Here is a 16,024-nt window from a genome sequence, read left to right as displayed (position 1 = left end):
AAATATAAGCTTTAAGCCACTATTTGATTATCATAAATTTTAGAATAATAAATTTTATGGGTTTATGATTACTGGGCTCCTGAATTCCTTACATGTTTGTATTAGGTCCCCTTCTCCCAATTGTGCTATATTTTGAAGAGATTTTTTCATCTTGAAGCAGGATTCCTGCTGCGCTATGGCTAGTTGGAGGTCAGATGAGGGGTCATTATGTACAGTCACTCTCTTCCCTCCCCAAAAAGCACACTTCAATGGCAGAGTGAGTGCCCCTGAGAATGGTAATAGGGATTATCCTCCATCACTTCCCCCTCTCCCACCTGGGTCATAACCCTGTTGTCCCCGGGGCCTGCCCAAAGCTTACAGCTCTGAGTTGGGGCCAGCTATTTCCCCACAATCCAGGAGGAGCTCCTATTATTATTAGAAACCAATTTCCATTCCAAATGGGGGAACTGCATACATTTTATAGGCTAGATTATTTCACTTAATTCACTGTATATAGATCTTGGAGATTTCCATATTGGCAGGCACCAAATGAGACTAGGGTTACAGTACATTAGTTTGGGATTGTTTAAAACCAGTCACAGGGGTGCTTGGGTGGCTCAATCTGTTGAGCGACTGACTCTTGATTTCAGCTCAGGTCATCATCTTGGGGTCGTGGGATCGAGTCCTGCCTTGGGCTCTGTACTCAGCTCGGTGTCTGCTTATCCCTCTCCCTCTGCTCCTCCCCCTTTGCTCTCTGTCTCTCTTTTTCTCTCTCTCAAATAAATAAAATAAGTAAAATCTTTAAAAAAAACACAATAAATAGATGATGATAGATAGATAGATAGACAGATGGGTAGATGATAGATAGATAAAACCAATCACAGAAATCTCTTTGTTTGTAGTGTCTTTACAACTGAAACTTAGAGCTAAGTGGGGGTTAATGGACTCCAGTCCATGGAAAGCTGGTACTTAAGAAAGAAAGTTGTTATTCTCAGTCCTGGAACAGTGCTCCTGTGACATACTTCCTTTCCCACCTGAGCTAAAGTTATTTTGCATGTTAACTGTGTCACCGAGCATATTAACCATCCTTCCTATGTTCTGTCATCTACAGATCTCATAAGCGTATCTGTGAAACCAGTGATCTTCCTCCAGCAGAACACAGACCTGATGCTAATCAGTACTCAGTGCTGGGACTCTAGCCCTTATGCATCCAGCCCTTCACCATCTGTTTACAAGATTGCCTTTTATTCTCCAGGGAACTTGGATCAAGAACCCATGGATTCCAAGGAAAAAGTAATCAATGAGGGAAATAACATAAAATTCAGTATGGAAAAGGATACTTCCTGTGGTCCTTTCTAAGGGAACAGTTTTTCCTGATCTCCACATATTTATCAAGAATCTGGTATTTTGGGGCGCCTGGGTGGCGCAGTCCTTAAGTATCTGCCTTCGGCTCCGGGCGTGATCCCGGTGTTCTGGGATCGAGCCCCACATCAGGCTCCTCTGCTGGGAGCCTGCTTCTTCCTCTCCCACTCCCCCTGCTTGTGTTCCCTCTCTCGCTGGCTGTCTCTATCTCTGTCAAATAAATAAATAAAATCTTTAAAAAAAAAAAAAAGAATCTGGTATTTTATTTTATTTATTTTATTTTATTTTATTTTACTTTATTTTATAGATTATTTAAGAGAGAGACAGACAGAGCATGAGTAGGAGGTGCAGAGGGAGAGGGAGAGAAAATCCCAAGCAGACTCCACACTGAGGGAGGAGCCTGACACGGGGCTTGATCTCAGGACCCTGAGATCATGACCTGAGCCAAAGCCAAGAGTCAGAGGCTTAACTGACTATGCCAGCCAGGCAACCCAAGGATCTGGTATTTTAAAGAGCAAAAAATAAATATAGAAATATAAAATCCAAGATTCTGCTAGACCGGAGCCCTCTAGCAGATACCTTCAGGAGGAAGAGACTTACAAGAATAAAGTGAAGAAAACACAGAATTGATGCACAAGCCCCAACATCCAATCTCGACCCCTCTTTCGTAGATGAGAAACTCTGTGGAGTTGTGTGCACCGTAGGGATCCCCGTGGTACACAATCTGGAAGAGAGATTTGGGACCGTTGAGATAAAATGCAGTGTGGTAGGGACCCCCTTTCAGGTGCTCTGCTTCTCCACCCCTGGGGAGCCACATGTCCCTGCCCAGGGGCCCCTTCCCAGAGCTCTTTCTCCTACAACCACATCACTCCTTTGATCCTTTTACACTTCTACTCAAGGACCTTCAGGAATTCCTAATGCCATCAAGTCTAAACAGTATTTCCCTGGATCATTAACACCCTTCCTTCCACCTAACATCTGGCCCCTACCCTGACTTAGTCAAACCCTGCCACCCTTCTGGTACAGCCAACAGGCTTCATTTCCACACATGCCACTTTTATTCCTGCTTGGAATGTTTTCTCCCTCTTCTGTCCAACTCCTATTCACCTTTCAAGGCCTCGATCATACTGTACCTCCTTTATGAAGCCTGCCACGACTGCTGCAGCTCACACTGATTCTTCCCTGTCTGCTGTACTTGATCTAGTACTGGTCCCATAGAAATGTCTAGCGTGTAGTAACTGTCTCCAGTTCCAATCTGTAAGACACTCCTTGAAGGTACTCTTACACTCTTACTGTGCCCATCCTAGGGGTGAGCCCAGAAGAAACTCAACAGGTGCTGAATGAACGATTGATGCGCAAGTCAATGAGTATGTGCACGGGCATGTTTATTACCTGGCCCATGAAATCTGTGAAGAAGAGCATGTTAGACAGGAAGGCGGTCCATCCAATGAGGTGGCTGATGCAAAGGCAGCGGTAGTGGGGAGGCATATTCACCAGCGCCCTCAGCAGTGACTTCACGGTCATTGCCTTCCTGGTCTGGAATAAAACATGAAACAGGTGTGACCTTCATGCAGACATGCAGCCAGCTATGTGAGCCAGACCACACAGCCGTGTTACATATCCGTCAGTCAATTACCCCACAGAGTCACACTTTCTGGGCATGGCACCAAGGTTTTCACAGAGGGATCTTACAGGAGGTGTTGTGTTAAGGATGTGTGGATATTTAGCAGTTTCAGGCCCTGAATAAGGTTTTGGAGACCCAAGAGTAAAGGGGCTGGAAATGGGGCTTGCTTTGGACCAAGATGTAAGAGATACCTAACATCCTGCGGAACCACTACACAAGGACAGAGCTCAAAGATCTAAGTTAGCCCTTAGATGATCACAATTCTTAGATTTCTTGAATGTGAAAGTGTGGTAGGCTCAATTCTAAGATGGTCCCATGATCTCTGTCCCCTGATGTTACCCCATAATTATGTCATGTTACATGGCAGAGGGATTTTGCAGGTATAATTAAGGTTACTAATTTCTTGACTTTGAGTTAATCAAAGGGGAGATTATCTGGGTGACTCTAACCAAATCACATGAGCCCTTTAAAAAGCAGAGAATTTTCTCCAGGTGGGAGCAGAAGAGGAAGTCAGAGAGTTTCAAAGCATGAGGCTTACTAACTTTGAAGGTAGAAGGGGTCACATGGAAGGGACCTTAGAGTGCACTCTAGGAGATGAGTGACTCTTGGCCATCAGTCAGCAAGAAAACAAGCACCTCAGTCCTACAACCACAAGGAACTGGATTCTACCTGAATGAGCTCAGAAGCTGATTCTTCCCCAGTTGAGCCTCCGGATGAGCATGCACCTCCATCAACAACTTGATTTCAGCCCTGTGAGACCCTAAGCAGAGAACCCAGTTGAGCCCACCCAGAATTCTGAACTACAGGGCTGTGAGATAATAAATATGGTTTCAAGCTGCTCAAGGTAATGTGCTAGGTAGCAACAGAAAACTAATACAGAGAGCCAATCAGCTCCCTGCTCTTGGTCAGGTACCTCTTCCCAGTTTATTTCTCTGGATCCTGCCATGAGCCAGCACATGTAAATGAGCCCTATGTGGAGTCAGAGGTGAAAACAATATAGAATACACACACACACACACACACACACACAAATACACACAAAATGAATACACATACCCACACTCTTTAATTTAGACTTAAATTATGGTGAAACCAAAGGCTACACTTTTTTTTCTTTGGTATCAGAAGCCTTGAGAAAATGAGAAATTTTGAACTATTGACCCAAATGTTTTGAAATACAAAGCATAAAACAGCTTTCAGCATCTTGTCATGTAAGAGAAGAAAGAAACCTTGGGAATGCTAAGACACTGAGACTATAAACATCAGTCATGGTGGGGTGATAGGTCTTTCTTGTCAGATCTTTATTTATTCTGAATCTCGACATAATGAAATTGAGTCCTGGCTAGTTTATTTATAAGGTGGTCTCCTGGAAATTTCTATTTTAACTATAACAACATATTGTTTTATAACTCTTAACTTTATATAACAATGCTTTTTACTTCAATATTTATTGTAGAAAATATATTTATTTATCATAGATTTGTTATATAAATTGATTTTTTAATTCATCAATTTTGTAGAATTTAACCTACTGGCCATGACTAAACTGATCTTCTTATACAGTCATCACTACCCTTATCCATGGGGGATACATTCCAAGACCCCCAGTGGATGCCTGAAACTGCACATGGTACCGAACCCTATAGAGACTACATTTTTTCTTATACACACATACTAATGATAAGGTTTAATTTACAAATTAGACACAGTAAGAGATTAACAACAATAACTATTAATAAAATACAACAATTATAACAATATACTGTAATAAAAGTTGTGTGGATGTGGTCTCTCTCTCCCAAAACACATCATTGTGTTGTAACTACTCTTTTTATTCTTGTGATGACATGAGATGATAAACGCCTATGTAATGAGATGAAGTGAGGTGGATGACACAGCATTAGACTACTATTGACCTTCTGATGATAAATCAGGATCATCTGCTTCCAGATTGCGTTTGACCACAGGTAACCGAAATGTGGAAAATGAAACTTCAGATAACTGGGGACAACTGTACCTAGTCAGTATTTAAAAAGTAGAGACATTTCTTTGGAATTAGGAAAAATAACTTTTTTGCATGTAAAATATGGTAACTATCAAAATAAATGTTGACTGAGAAAGAAACTCAATGAAGGATTGTTACTTTTTATTCAACCATTGGAAGAAGCTAGGGGTATAGAACATAAAACAACAGGGCCTCGTGGCTGGCGCAGTTGGTAAAGGATACAACACTTGATCTCAGGGTTGTAGGTTTAAGCCCCATGTTAGGTGTAAAGATTACTTAAAAAAGAATAAATAAAATCTTTAGACAACAATAACAACAGCCTGAGTTTCATGCCTCAGACTAAGTGATTTATTTTTACTTTCCTTCTCTTTCCAAAAATGCAAAATTCTAAAAAGTGAATGTGGTCAGCAAGTATTCAGCCTCATTCCAAATATTAATTTATGCTTCCGCTTTATGCATAATTTTCATCCTACTTTCATTGTTAATCTAATTTTTCCTTTCATCCAAAAATAAATATGAGCTTTCAAACTGTGCCTCGTATTTCTGTAAAAGCTGGAAATGTAAATATTCAAAGCCCTTTGGGTCTTTTCACTTAGAATGAAAATTCAGCTGGCATCTTATTCTGTGACTCATCAGTTCCCTCGGTGCAGCCCTTTCAATGGTTCTGAGCCCTTGCGAGTTCCTCTGCTGCATGCATTGCCCACCTTTGTCATCTGGAGACTGGGTGGTGGTAGATTTATACATAAAAAAGGCACAGAGCTGAGCAGGGAAGAGAGCTTCATAAGAGGACACTCAAAAGGAGACTGAATGTTAAAGTAAGCAATGATGGCATGGAGGAATTGCAGATGAATTTTATGGGGTCCAGTTTGAATCCTGAAATATCTCAGGCCTCCTCTGGCCATTAAAAAAAAAAATAATCCCAGTTTTCAAACTGCACCGCCACCTTCGTTTTGGAAAGTGCATATTCTACCTTGGAATATAAGTATTGGTAAAGTGGCTTATTATGCCCCCTGTTAGGGCTGTAAGCTCTTGAGCACAGGGAGCAGGGATTAGTCAATTTCATGATCCCTAAATACCTAGTAATGCTTTGTACATACTTGGTATCCAAAGTAGTTCGTTTACTGGATAATGACCGTAATACACTTATATACTTGTATAAAGCTTAAAAAGCACCTTTGCATGCTTTATCTTAGTTGAACATTCCAATAATCACGGAAAATAGATAGACCAACCCACCAAGAGAAGTCGAACTCATAGAGATTCACCGAGCTTGTAGGAAAGTTCTGTTAGAGCACAGATTAAGTCTGTTCCCTGTTGGTGTGTGAGGTGCTCAGCGTTCTGCCAGGCTCGTAATAGGCACTTGTACCTAACACCTTACTATGTGGTAGGAAAAACTCTAAGTAACCGTGCATGGGTTATGTCATGGAATCCGCACAAAACCCTTGTAGGTAGATAGCATTACTTTCTCATTTTACAGAAACGTCAATGCCCAAGGTCATACATTCCAGAGGTGGTGGAGGCAGGTTTGAACACCTATGCTCTTCATTTATTTTTTATTTTTTATTTTATTTTATTTTTTTCAAAGAGAGAGTGCCTGCAAGCTTGGGAGGAGGGGGAGAGGGAGAGAGAGAATCTTAAGCAGGCTCCATGCTCAGAGCAGAGCCCGACGCCAATGCGGGGCTCAACCTCACCAACCTGAGATCATGACCTGAGCCCCAACCAAGAGTTGGACACTTAACTGACTGGGCCACCCAGGCACCCCATATGCTCTTAATGTTTAGGCTCTTTACAGCGAGTGCCTGATGGTTGTTGAAGGAATAATACAGGTCAGCCAGCTAGAGGAATCAAGATTTAAACCCAGGTCTTCCACAACCCCTTTGCCAGTGAGGGAATCCTTTGTCTTTATATCGCTGAGGTACTGCCGTTAACTCAGCTTGAAGGAGGATGCAGCTACGCATCAGCGTGGTCCAGCAGAACGTTCTACAGTGATGAAAGTGCCCTACGTCTGCACCGTCCTGGACTGTAGCCCCTAGCCCCAAGGAGCTATTAAACATTTGAAATGTGGCTAATGCAGCTAAGGAACTGACTTTTTAATTTGTTTCATTTTAATTAATTTAAACTTAAATAGCCCTATGGGACAAGTAGCCAATGCATTGGTCAGCATAGTTCTAGCCTCTTCTCTCTGACAATTTCCCCTTAACCTAGTCCCATTTCTCTGTAATTTAGTAGAGTTTTCTTAAAAGTTTTAAACTTATTAATTCACTGACCAGTTCACTGAAAATGGCCTAAGAGAAATATTTAATCAACTCATGAAATACAAACTCAACATGCCCAACCCAGTTACCAACCCAGGGATGCTGCCATTTGGAGGAACGAATTTATAAACCCAATCTAAGAAGTAAAGATATTTCTTGCAGCCTAAAGATGGTTCCAGGCTTCACTTATGGTCTAACATTTTGGAACTGGCTTCATCTTCCCTACTTTGACGCTCTGAAAAGAGTAAGAGGAAGACCAGAGGAAAATGCACACATTTTAAAGTTGTAATTCAAAGGGATAAGAGGGATAGGTGATTGGAGGGTTCAATTAGACTTCACGTCAAACTTTTTGCCTCAAATAAGCAAACAAAATAAAGAACAATAAAAAAATGAGAAGGGTAAGAGCAAGGGTATTTTTCCTGAATAAAGAAAAAAGAACTTGCATCTTACCTGTTCAGCAGGATTTTTGTTTTTTTCTCCCTGCAATGCCAGCTCTGGGTTTACAGAACCGTTTTTAGCTTTCTCAATAGACCCATACTGGTACATTTTGTCTGACGACAACGGAAAGTCCTGGGGGGCTTGCTGTGGGGATATGTCCTTTGTAACATCTCTAAGTGGGGCTTCAGGGATACTGCAGAGATGAATACTAAAACACAAAGTGAGCACCAAGGCGGAGAAGAAGAACATGACCTGGAATTCTGTGCCCAGCACTCTTCCTATCTCCAGATGAGCCCAGTCGATGGCACCCAAAAGGTAACCCAGGGCACCTCCCAAACCTAGAAAGCAAGAAAGAGCCGCATTAGCATGGTGAGCAAACCATCTCCTCCTTTCACGGTGCCCCCCCACCGTGGGAAAGCTCCCTGAGGACAGCAGAGGCACGGTGATGATGGAGAGCTAACACAGCAGGAGGCCCAGACACCTGCAACCACGAAACGTGGGTTCAGGCTGGGTTCCGGCGTGTGCTCGCTGCGCCCTTGGCCTTCCTCACTCATAACGTGCGGTAATGATGGAAGAGCGACCCACAAGCAGGGTCATGGTTGGAAAATGGGCTAGTGCCAGACACAAATCTTGCCACCGTCAGAAGTCCTGCGGCCTTTCTAAACTGCACTCTCTGAACTGCGTCGGAACTAAAGCGCCCCGCAGAAAACCAACCTCTGACTGCACTGAATGTCTTTGTCTTGGCATTTATCCGTTAAGAAGCTTCCTGGCGTGACGCGAGTTTGCAAAGATCGAACAGCCTTGGACTCTGTCTTGTTTCCTCTATTAGAAGCTAAAGGAACTTGTTCCCAGTCGATAGCCACAGAACAAATAACAGAAGTTGGGAATGAATTTTTAAACATCTTGTTGTCATCTCACAAGAGGCTGACCTGAAGTCTTTCTGTTGCTCGTTTTACCTGCTTTTGCTAAAGACAGTGTGATGGAGGGGCATTGAGGAAGGACTCCCCCAAATCGATCCTGCCCTAATGCTCTAATATTGGAAATCTTGTTAGTAGTGATTCATTCTTTTTGGATTTTAAAATACAAGTGCCCCTGACCCGGGCAAGAGAGCAGTGAGTGCTCTTCAGATGGTGCGGGCGTCAAGTGGCTCTGAAAACGCAGGGTGGGGGCGCACCTGGGGGTGGGAAGGTGCCCAGAGGAGTAAGAAGATGGAGGCCAAACACACCACCTGCCTACGCCACAGACTTATGTAGGCTGAGCGCCCTCTCAGATAGCTCTACATGCGAGCCTCCTACCATGCCTTACCAAACACAGACATCTACCCGCACAGAAAGGCTTCGGTTTGGTTTTTCTTATGTGAATGAAGTCTCCATTTTATTTCCCAGATAAAGACAATATCCTCACAAGCCAGAGAATCAAGGAAGAAACTGGAACTTAAGAAATTCTCTAACCCTAACCCTAAACACCCAACATCAACCCTGACCCCAAGAACACAAATCTGAATGTCAAATGCCATGACTCCTGATTTATCCCAAATGGTGGAAGAATGGGCGATTCTAGTCACGCTGCATTCTGGTTGGTTGCAATTTACTACAGAGGATATTTACAGATGACTAATTGTTTAACTGTTAACCAATGAATTTCAAAAATAAAGCATCATTGTGTGCCATTCATGCCCTGTGTGCCAAAGCATTAGAAGATGGAATTCTGGGAGACTGTGGCAAATGGGTGCAATGAAGTTAAAACCACGTCTTCTGCCAACAGGAATATGTGGTCTAGGTATGGGTGATGGGCATATGTATAAACAGATAAATGACGCATCTGGGGACCCGTCTTGGATGGTGGGTTCTAGGCTTTGAGGAGAAGGAGAGGCCCCTGAGCCGGCCGCACTCCGTTGTGATTCAGAGAGCAGTTCTGGGCCTGGCGGTACCTCAGGATCACTATCAGACGACGACTCTCTTTTCTTTTTTTTTTATTAATGTTTTTTTATTATGTTATGTTAGTCACCATACAGGACATCCCTGGTTTTTGATGTAAAGTTCGATGATTCCTTAGTTGCGTATAACACCCAGTGCACCATGCAATATGTGCCCTCCTTACTACCCATCACCAGCCTATCCCATTCCCCCACCCCTCTCCCCTCTGAGGCCCTCAGTTTGTTTCTCAGAGTCCGTAGTCTCTCATGCTTCACTCTCTCTCTCATGGAGATGCCCAGGGTGTCAGAGGTCATGTGCGGAGCCAAGCAATCCGCCGATGAAGGTGTACTAAATTCCCAGCACTGTTTGAGGGTCTGTCTAAATGAGGATTTCCCAATTTGGGCACTACTGACATTATAGGCGAAAGAATTCTTTGTTGTGAAGGGGGCTGTTCCGTGCATTATAGGATATTTGACAGCATTTCTGGCCTCTCCCCATCAGATGCCAGTAACAACTTCTCCACCAGCCTGACAACCGGAAATGTCTCTGGACATGGCCTGGTGTCCCATGGGGGCAAAATGGCCCCCAGCTGAGAAACCCTGACCTTAACTATTCCTATGAAAAACTTACATATTCCTTTTTGGAAACTATTTATTGCCATCGAAACTATTTGTTTCCAGATCAAAGGTTGTCATATTGTCATTTAATTCTCCTGTCATTTATGCCTCTTTCACAGTTACCATTCCACTGAGCAAAGGAAATGTAGTGCGGAAGACCCCTGCCCATTTAAAAAATTTCTGTGTGAAGTAAATCCTCCACTGTGCAATAGAATGGTGGCTTTATTTTATGAATATAAATATATGGGTATAAATCTAGTGATGAATTCTTATTCAATATTGACTAGAATGATCGAGTCCTACAATTGGAAGGTTTCCTAGTCTACTTTTATGTCTGCTTCCTTAGTGAACTTCAATAAATACTGCTGAGCACTAAATATGTGTGAAGGACTCTCCTAGCTTCTGCAGATATAGATGTAAATGAGATGTAGCACCCCTTCCCTTCCTCCCCAGAAGGCAGGTCCAAGCGGGAGAAGCAGGTGAGTAACAGCTACTTAAAACAAAACTGTAATAATTGATGATAGAGGGTGGCTCAGTCGGTTAGGCGTCTGCCTTTGACTCAGGTCATGATCTCAGGGTCCTGGGATCAAGCCCCGCATCAGGCTCCCTGCTCAGTGAGGAGCCTGCTTCTCCTTGTCCTTCTCCTGCTCCCCCGGGACAACACTGAATCTCTAGCATAGGTTCTGAGTTTAAAGATCCAGGGTCTTGCCTGAGATTCCGCATTCTTTCCAAGCTCCCCTGTGACACCAGTGCTGCCAGTCCAAGCACCACTCTGAGGAGCTAGTTAGGAGAGCAGTTTCTTTTCTTTTTTTAAAGATTTTATTTATTTATTTGTCAGAGAGAGAGCACAAGCAGGGGGAACTGCCGGCAGAGAGAGAGGGAGACGTAGGATAGCAGAAAGACAACATGGGGCTTGATTCCAGGACGCTGGGATTGTGACCTGAGTTGAAGGCAGACATTTGACTGACTGAGCCACCCAGGCGCCCAAGAGAGCAGTTTCTAATCACACCTGTTTCACTGCTATCTGACATTCTCAGGGAACAGGACTTTGTTGTCAGAGGATATTTGACCAATGACGCAAAACTGACAACATACAATGATGTGCAGTTGTGTAAAATTGAGGTTAATTTGCAGACATTACTAGGATTCTGTGATCTGATTATGTTTTTGGAGCCTAACAGAGGAATTACCCCGAAAATATTACAGAGGAGTTATAGTTCTACTGCCCTGTAGAAAGTTAATCAGATTTATATCTAACCTAACACTTTTTGTTTGGCTAATCACACACACACACACACACACACACACACACACACACACACACACCCTGCAAGAACTTGGGGGAGCTGTTCTTTATGTCTTCCCTGTCAGTTCCCTCATTAATTAGTTGAGCAAAATTTTGACACCTGCTTCAAGTAATTTAGAGAATTTCCAATCCTCTCTTCTCTTAGCGAGGGGGAAAAAAACAAAACAGGCAAAACTCTTTCGTTTGTCCCCAAGCTACTGCAGGATGTAGCTAAACGTTACAACAAAACATGCCCTGAAGGAATAGTGGGCCGTTGGGGTAATTATTCCACAGCTACCATATTAAAACTCTGGATATGATAAAGGCCAGCAGAGGGCTGTAGGGATTCACTGAACGCTTTCCTCTCTGCTGCCTCTGCTTAAGCTAAGGATTTTCTCTTCGAAGCTAGTCTCCAAGACAAAGCCAAGTCATCTCAGCTGCAACAAGGGCCAGTACAGACTCCCACATCTACATCCAGACTGCGTTTATCTCTCTGCCAACATCAAGTCTCACTGGGACCTCTGGGATTAATCACCAGGTTATTAGCCAAACCCAAACCATAAGCAGGAACATCTACAGGACATTTCCTAATGTCAGCCAAGGAGCCTTTACAGACTTTCCAAAGAAGAGCCCACGAGTGATTGAGCTGGCTCCTTCGCAGAACCAAGCCATGTTGGCACACTCAGACCACAGCCAACCTCAGAAGAATGATGGCTTGACAGACAGATGTTATATTTCATAGCTTATGATACAACTTGAACAAGGCTCGTCCTGGAAGAAGTCCAAGCATACAGAAATAGGGTTATTTTTCTTTAGCCTGTAACTATAATAGGTAAAACGGGTAATGGGGGGGGGGCAGTTTCAAGACCAAGGAATCTAAAGAGTCATTCTATGTCAATCTTTGAGTCTACGATGTACCTGTAATTTCCCCTCTGCTTCAGGTGTGTGGCTTAACAATCCACATTCTGATGGCAAAAGAGCTCGAGTCAAGAGAGTTAACTGTGTGCTGTCAGTGACTTCACTTCAATAAGAGATCGGACTAAAAATCCCCCAAATTCCTATGGAGTTCATGAGACAGTGATTCTGACTGTATTCCATACGCTAAGAAAATAGCAAGGAAAGTGTGCAATTAGGTATATGGTTCCTTCTTCCCCCAACATATACACACCAATCCTGGAGAGTTAACAAATAAGTACTGGCTACTGTGTGTGTGTGTGTGTCCATGCCCTTGGACCCAGTTATCAACACAAACTGATGGAGCGCCACTGTCCAAGAACTGTGCTAGGCACTGGGGGCATAGCAACGATCAAGACAGACATGGCCTGTCCCCTTGGAGGCTGTGAGTAAAGGAACATCAATCAAGAAGACATGTATACTCTGGTCAAAGGAGAAAACACGAGTAGCTGGACATTTCTTCAGATTTACAAGGCAAGCCGTCTCCTAAAAGATGGTGAGATAATATATCTAAAGTGTTGGCCATTGATTCCATCCCCCCACCACTACCTGTGGTCCTGTGATATTTCCTTATGTCCTTGTCCCTCTGGGCCCTTCCTTCATATTCAAGCTGAGCCAGGATAACTTGTTGCTTTAGGGGAAGGACATGAAAGCAGAAAGCAGAGAAACAAGAATGTGTCTTCTTGCTTTGGAGTTTCAAAAGCCCTTAGGTTCCAAAGGCACAGAGGGAAGATTCAGTAGAAAATGTGATTTAAGAGCAAGGCATTCGCGACTGGTGCACGTGTACTGATGAATCCCTGAGGCAGTGGGGTTCTGATCCTGCTTTTAGGGCCTAGCTGGTCTGGGAGGATGGGAGATGGGGAGCAGAACCACCCCCAAATGGCTTGGGGGAGATCCCAAAATAGAAGGCCAATGGCTCATCTCCTGGGCAGACCCCAGGGAGGCAATAAGACGTCGAGGAAGAAATGGCTTGCGGTGGGTCTAGACGGATGGGCTGACGCTGTGTCGGGCTCTGTTCTAAGTGCTTGACCTAGATGGACTCACCCAACCCTCGCAGCAGCACTTGGAGGAGGGCACTGCGGTAGATTCCCATGATTAGTGGCAGTTGTGTTCTCAAAAGTCACCCCAAGCACTGATTAGTGAGTAGGGGAAACTACTATTCTGAGGGGAAATACGGAGCTAAGTTACTATGAACCTTTTCATCAACTGATCAACACAGTGCTTCTATGTGTGTTTCCATTTAAAGATACTTAATCCGTATCGTTGCTTCATAGCATTGAGCCCTTGGGCAACAGCGCAGTAACTCATGCCCGAACAAACCTAACGTATTTTCTCCACAAGGCACATCACAATGTTCTAGCCCCTTTGAACCCCACACAGCACCTCAGGGCTACCTTTGGGACCATTTTAAACACGGAAGTCACACACACATAAAAAAGACAAAAATGCAAATGATTTGGCACTAAATACACCACTTGTTTACAATATGAGAACCAAACAGGAAGTCAGAGGTCAGCTTGACCTACCTCAACCGGGAATGAGGCCTTGGGTGACTCCAATTGCCCCTCTACACGCCGTGCTTGTTTGCACATGACTGAAAATGAGCTACCTGTATTGCTCTGGGTGTTACACAGAAATTTTACTGATTGAATTTGCAAATACAAACCCATGAATAATTGGTCAACTCTATTTTATCTCTATCTTAGAGACAAAGAAAGCAAAAGGCACAGATAGTTTGCAGCTCCCAGAGTTCTGCTCACTTTGGTGTGGGGAGGGAGGAGCAGAAGGGCAGGGAGGGAGCTGAGAAGCCTTTGGTTCCACAGGGGCCTCACAGATGAGAATAAGAGAGAACTCAATGGTGACCGCTTTGGCCTGAGCGCCAAGTGCAGTGGGACAGTGGACATCTCAGTAAATGCCAGCACAAACAGATGACACCAAAACCCAGGAACTCTCTGCCCCAAACCCTTGCGCTTGAGTCCCCACAACTTAGAAGCCACCTTGGGGAAAGCGATGGGAGAACATTCTAAACCGAGACTAAATTTTCACCATCCTGTGGCAATGAGGCTCAACACAAGAGCGATCAATCTAATTTAATTTTGGGGTCTGGGATTCACACCCATTTCAGACATAAAGACGTATCCAACGCTTTGCAGTACTGAGCATTAGCTATGCTGTAGACAAAAACATTGCAGTAGAGCCATGCCAAAATCCTATTCTTCCCCATCATTAAACAAATAAATGCAGAGAGCTGGAATAGCATGTTTGCCGGAGGTCGAACGCACGGAATCTGCAATCTGTGTTCCCGCTGAAACCTGCTACCATGAGCCAGTATGTCTAATGCAGTCATGGTTCACATAAAAGAATTCACCTTAATCAGCTCACCAGTTTCCCAAAAGCAAGTTTCTCGATTTGAACATAATGCATAATAACTATTGCTACCCTAGTTCAGATCAGATTCCTGAAACTTCTCATTTCCTGGCACAACACATAAAACCTGACGCTTATTCCTTTTCTTAAGGATTAGAAATGACTGCAAGGTCAGGTAATTAGTGGGCCTGGATCTGGAGCCATTTGTGATTGCCCTGAGTTTTCTTGAACGCTGCAGAATTCATATTTTAGCTCTGCATTACAAGAGCTCAGTCCACTGTAAGGTTAATCGTTGAGCACTTTGCAAAATGCTTTAACTCTTCCAGTGGGGACGGAGAAGCATGAAGCGGCTATACTAGAGAGAAAAGGCTCAGGCCTGGAAGTCACGAACCGACTGCGACAGCCCTTGTTTGACTTAACAGGTCCGCTCCGGGCTCCACCCGCTTCCCGAACAGCTGCTGCTGGGGCCAATTCTAAGCCAGTTGTGGCCGCCTTCGGTCGGTGCGTCTGGACAGTGCCCTGCCTGCGGGAACCCAAGCTCAGGATGGGTTCAGCACTCACACAAGTAAGGTTAACACCCATGGGACTACCCTTGGCCAGTGGAGACCGGAGCCAATGGATTAATCCCCCTTGGTGATCCCCTCGAATAGAAACTTCCTTAGGCTCCTTCTCAGAAGGTCCTGGTGAGATGGAGGTCGGTCACCTAGAGCAAAGGCCAACTCGGCAATGCTTCCTGCATCAGCTGGTCTGCTCTACTCCACCATTCCCTCACCCTCACTCTCCAGAATCCTCTCCCAAATAAATTCTGTGAACGAACTTTCTCTGGGGCTCAGGTTTTAGGGGAATCTGGACAAAAAGTATGAACCATGTTTTGGCTGGCTGCTGGCTGGCTAGTTGATTGGTAGGTTGGTGGGGTTTTGCCCCTAGTCTAGCCTACTGCTACCCAGCTGTGTGACCTTGGGCTAGTCACTTCACCTCTCAGTAGCACAGCGTCCTCGGAGGTACAGCGGGGAGGCTAGAATAGAATATTTGTTCGGCCAGTATTTCTTCAGCATATTCCAGGAACTATTCTAAGTACCGGTGCTACAGCAACGAATAGGAAAGCCAATGTTCCTGCTGCCCTCGGGAAGCTTATATGTTGGTTAGAGAGGCAGAAAATAAGCAATAAACAAATCAATGATATAGTCAGATAATGATAAACACGTCACAGGGGAGGGGCTAC

General features: G+C 44.1%; 1 protein-coding gene across 3 annotated transcripts in view; it reads right to left on the bottom strand.

Moving 5' to 3' along the window:
- SLC45A2 (solute carrier family 45 member 2) overlaps positions 1-16,024 on the bottom strand; it is a 30,589-nt gene that overhangs the window by 5,984 nt on the left and 8,581 nt on the right. For 2 of the 3 annotated variants that reach the window (XM_045787417.2, XM_087867758.1), the window contains exons 3-5: positions 7,676-8,001; positions 2,734-2,877; positions 1,942-2,065 (exon numbers count right to left, since the gene is read on the bottom strand). In XM_045787417.2, the coding sequence (XP_045643373.2) occupies positions 1,942-2,065; positions 2,734-2,877; positions 7,676-8,001 (594 nt within the window). The remainder of the gene's footprint in view (positions 1-1,941; positions 2,066-2,733; positions 2,878-7,675; positions 8,002-16,024) is intronic. The other variant, XM_087867759.1, reaches the window with a different exon arrangement.

Source organism: Ursus americanus, chromosome 15, assembly GCF_024610735.1.
Source record: "Ursus americanus isolate L20-20 chromosome 15, mUrsAme1.1.p, whole genome shotgun sequence".
Lineage (NCBI taxonomy): Eukaryota > Metazoa > Chordata > Mammalia > Carnivora > Ursidae > Ursus > Ursus americanus.
Note: the sequence above shows the minus strand (reverse complement) of the source record. Positions and strands in the feature narration are given on the sequence as shown.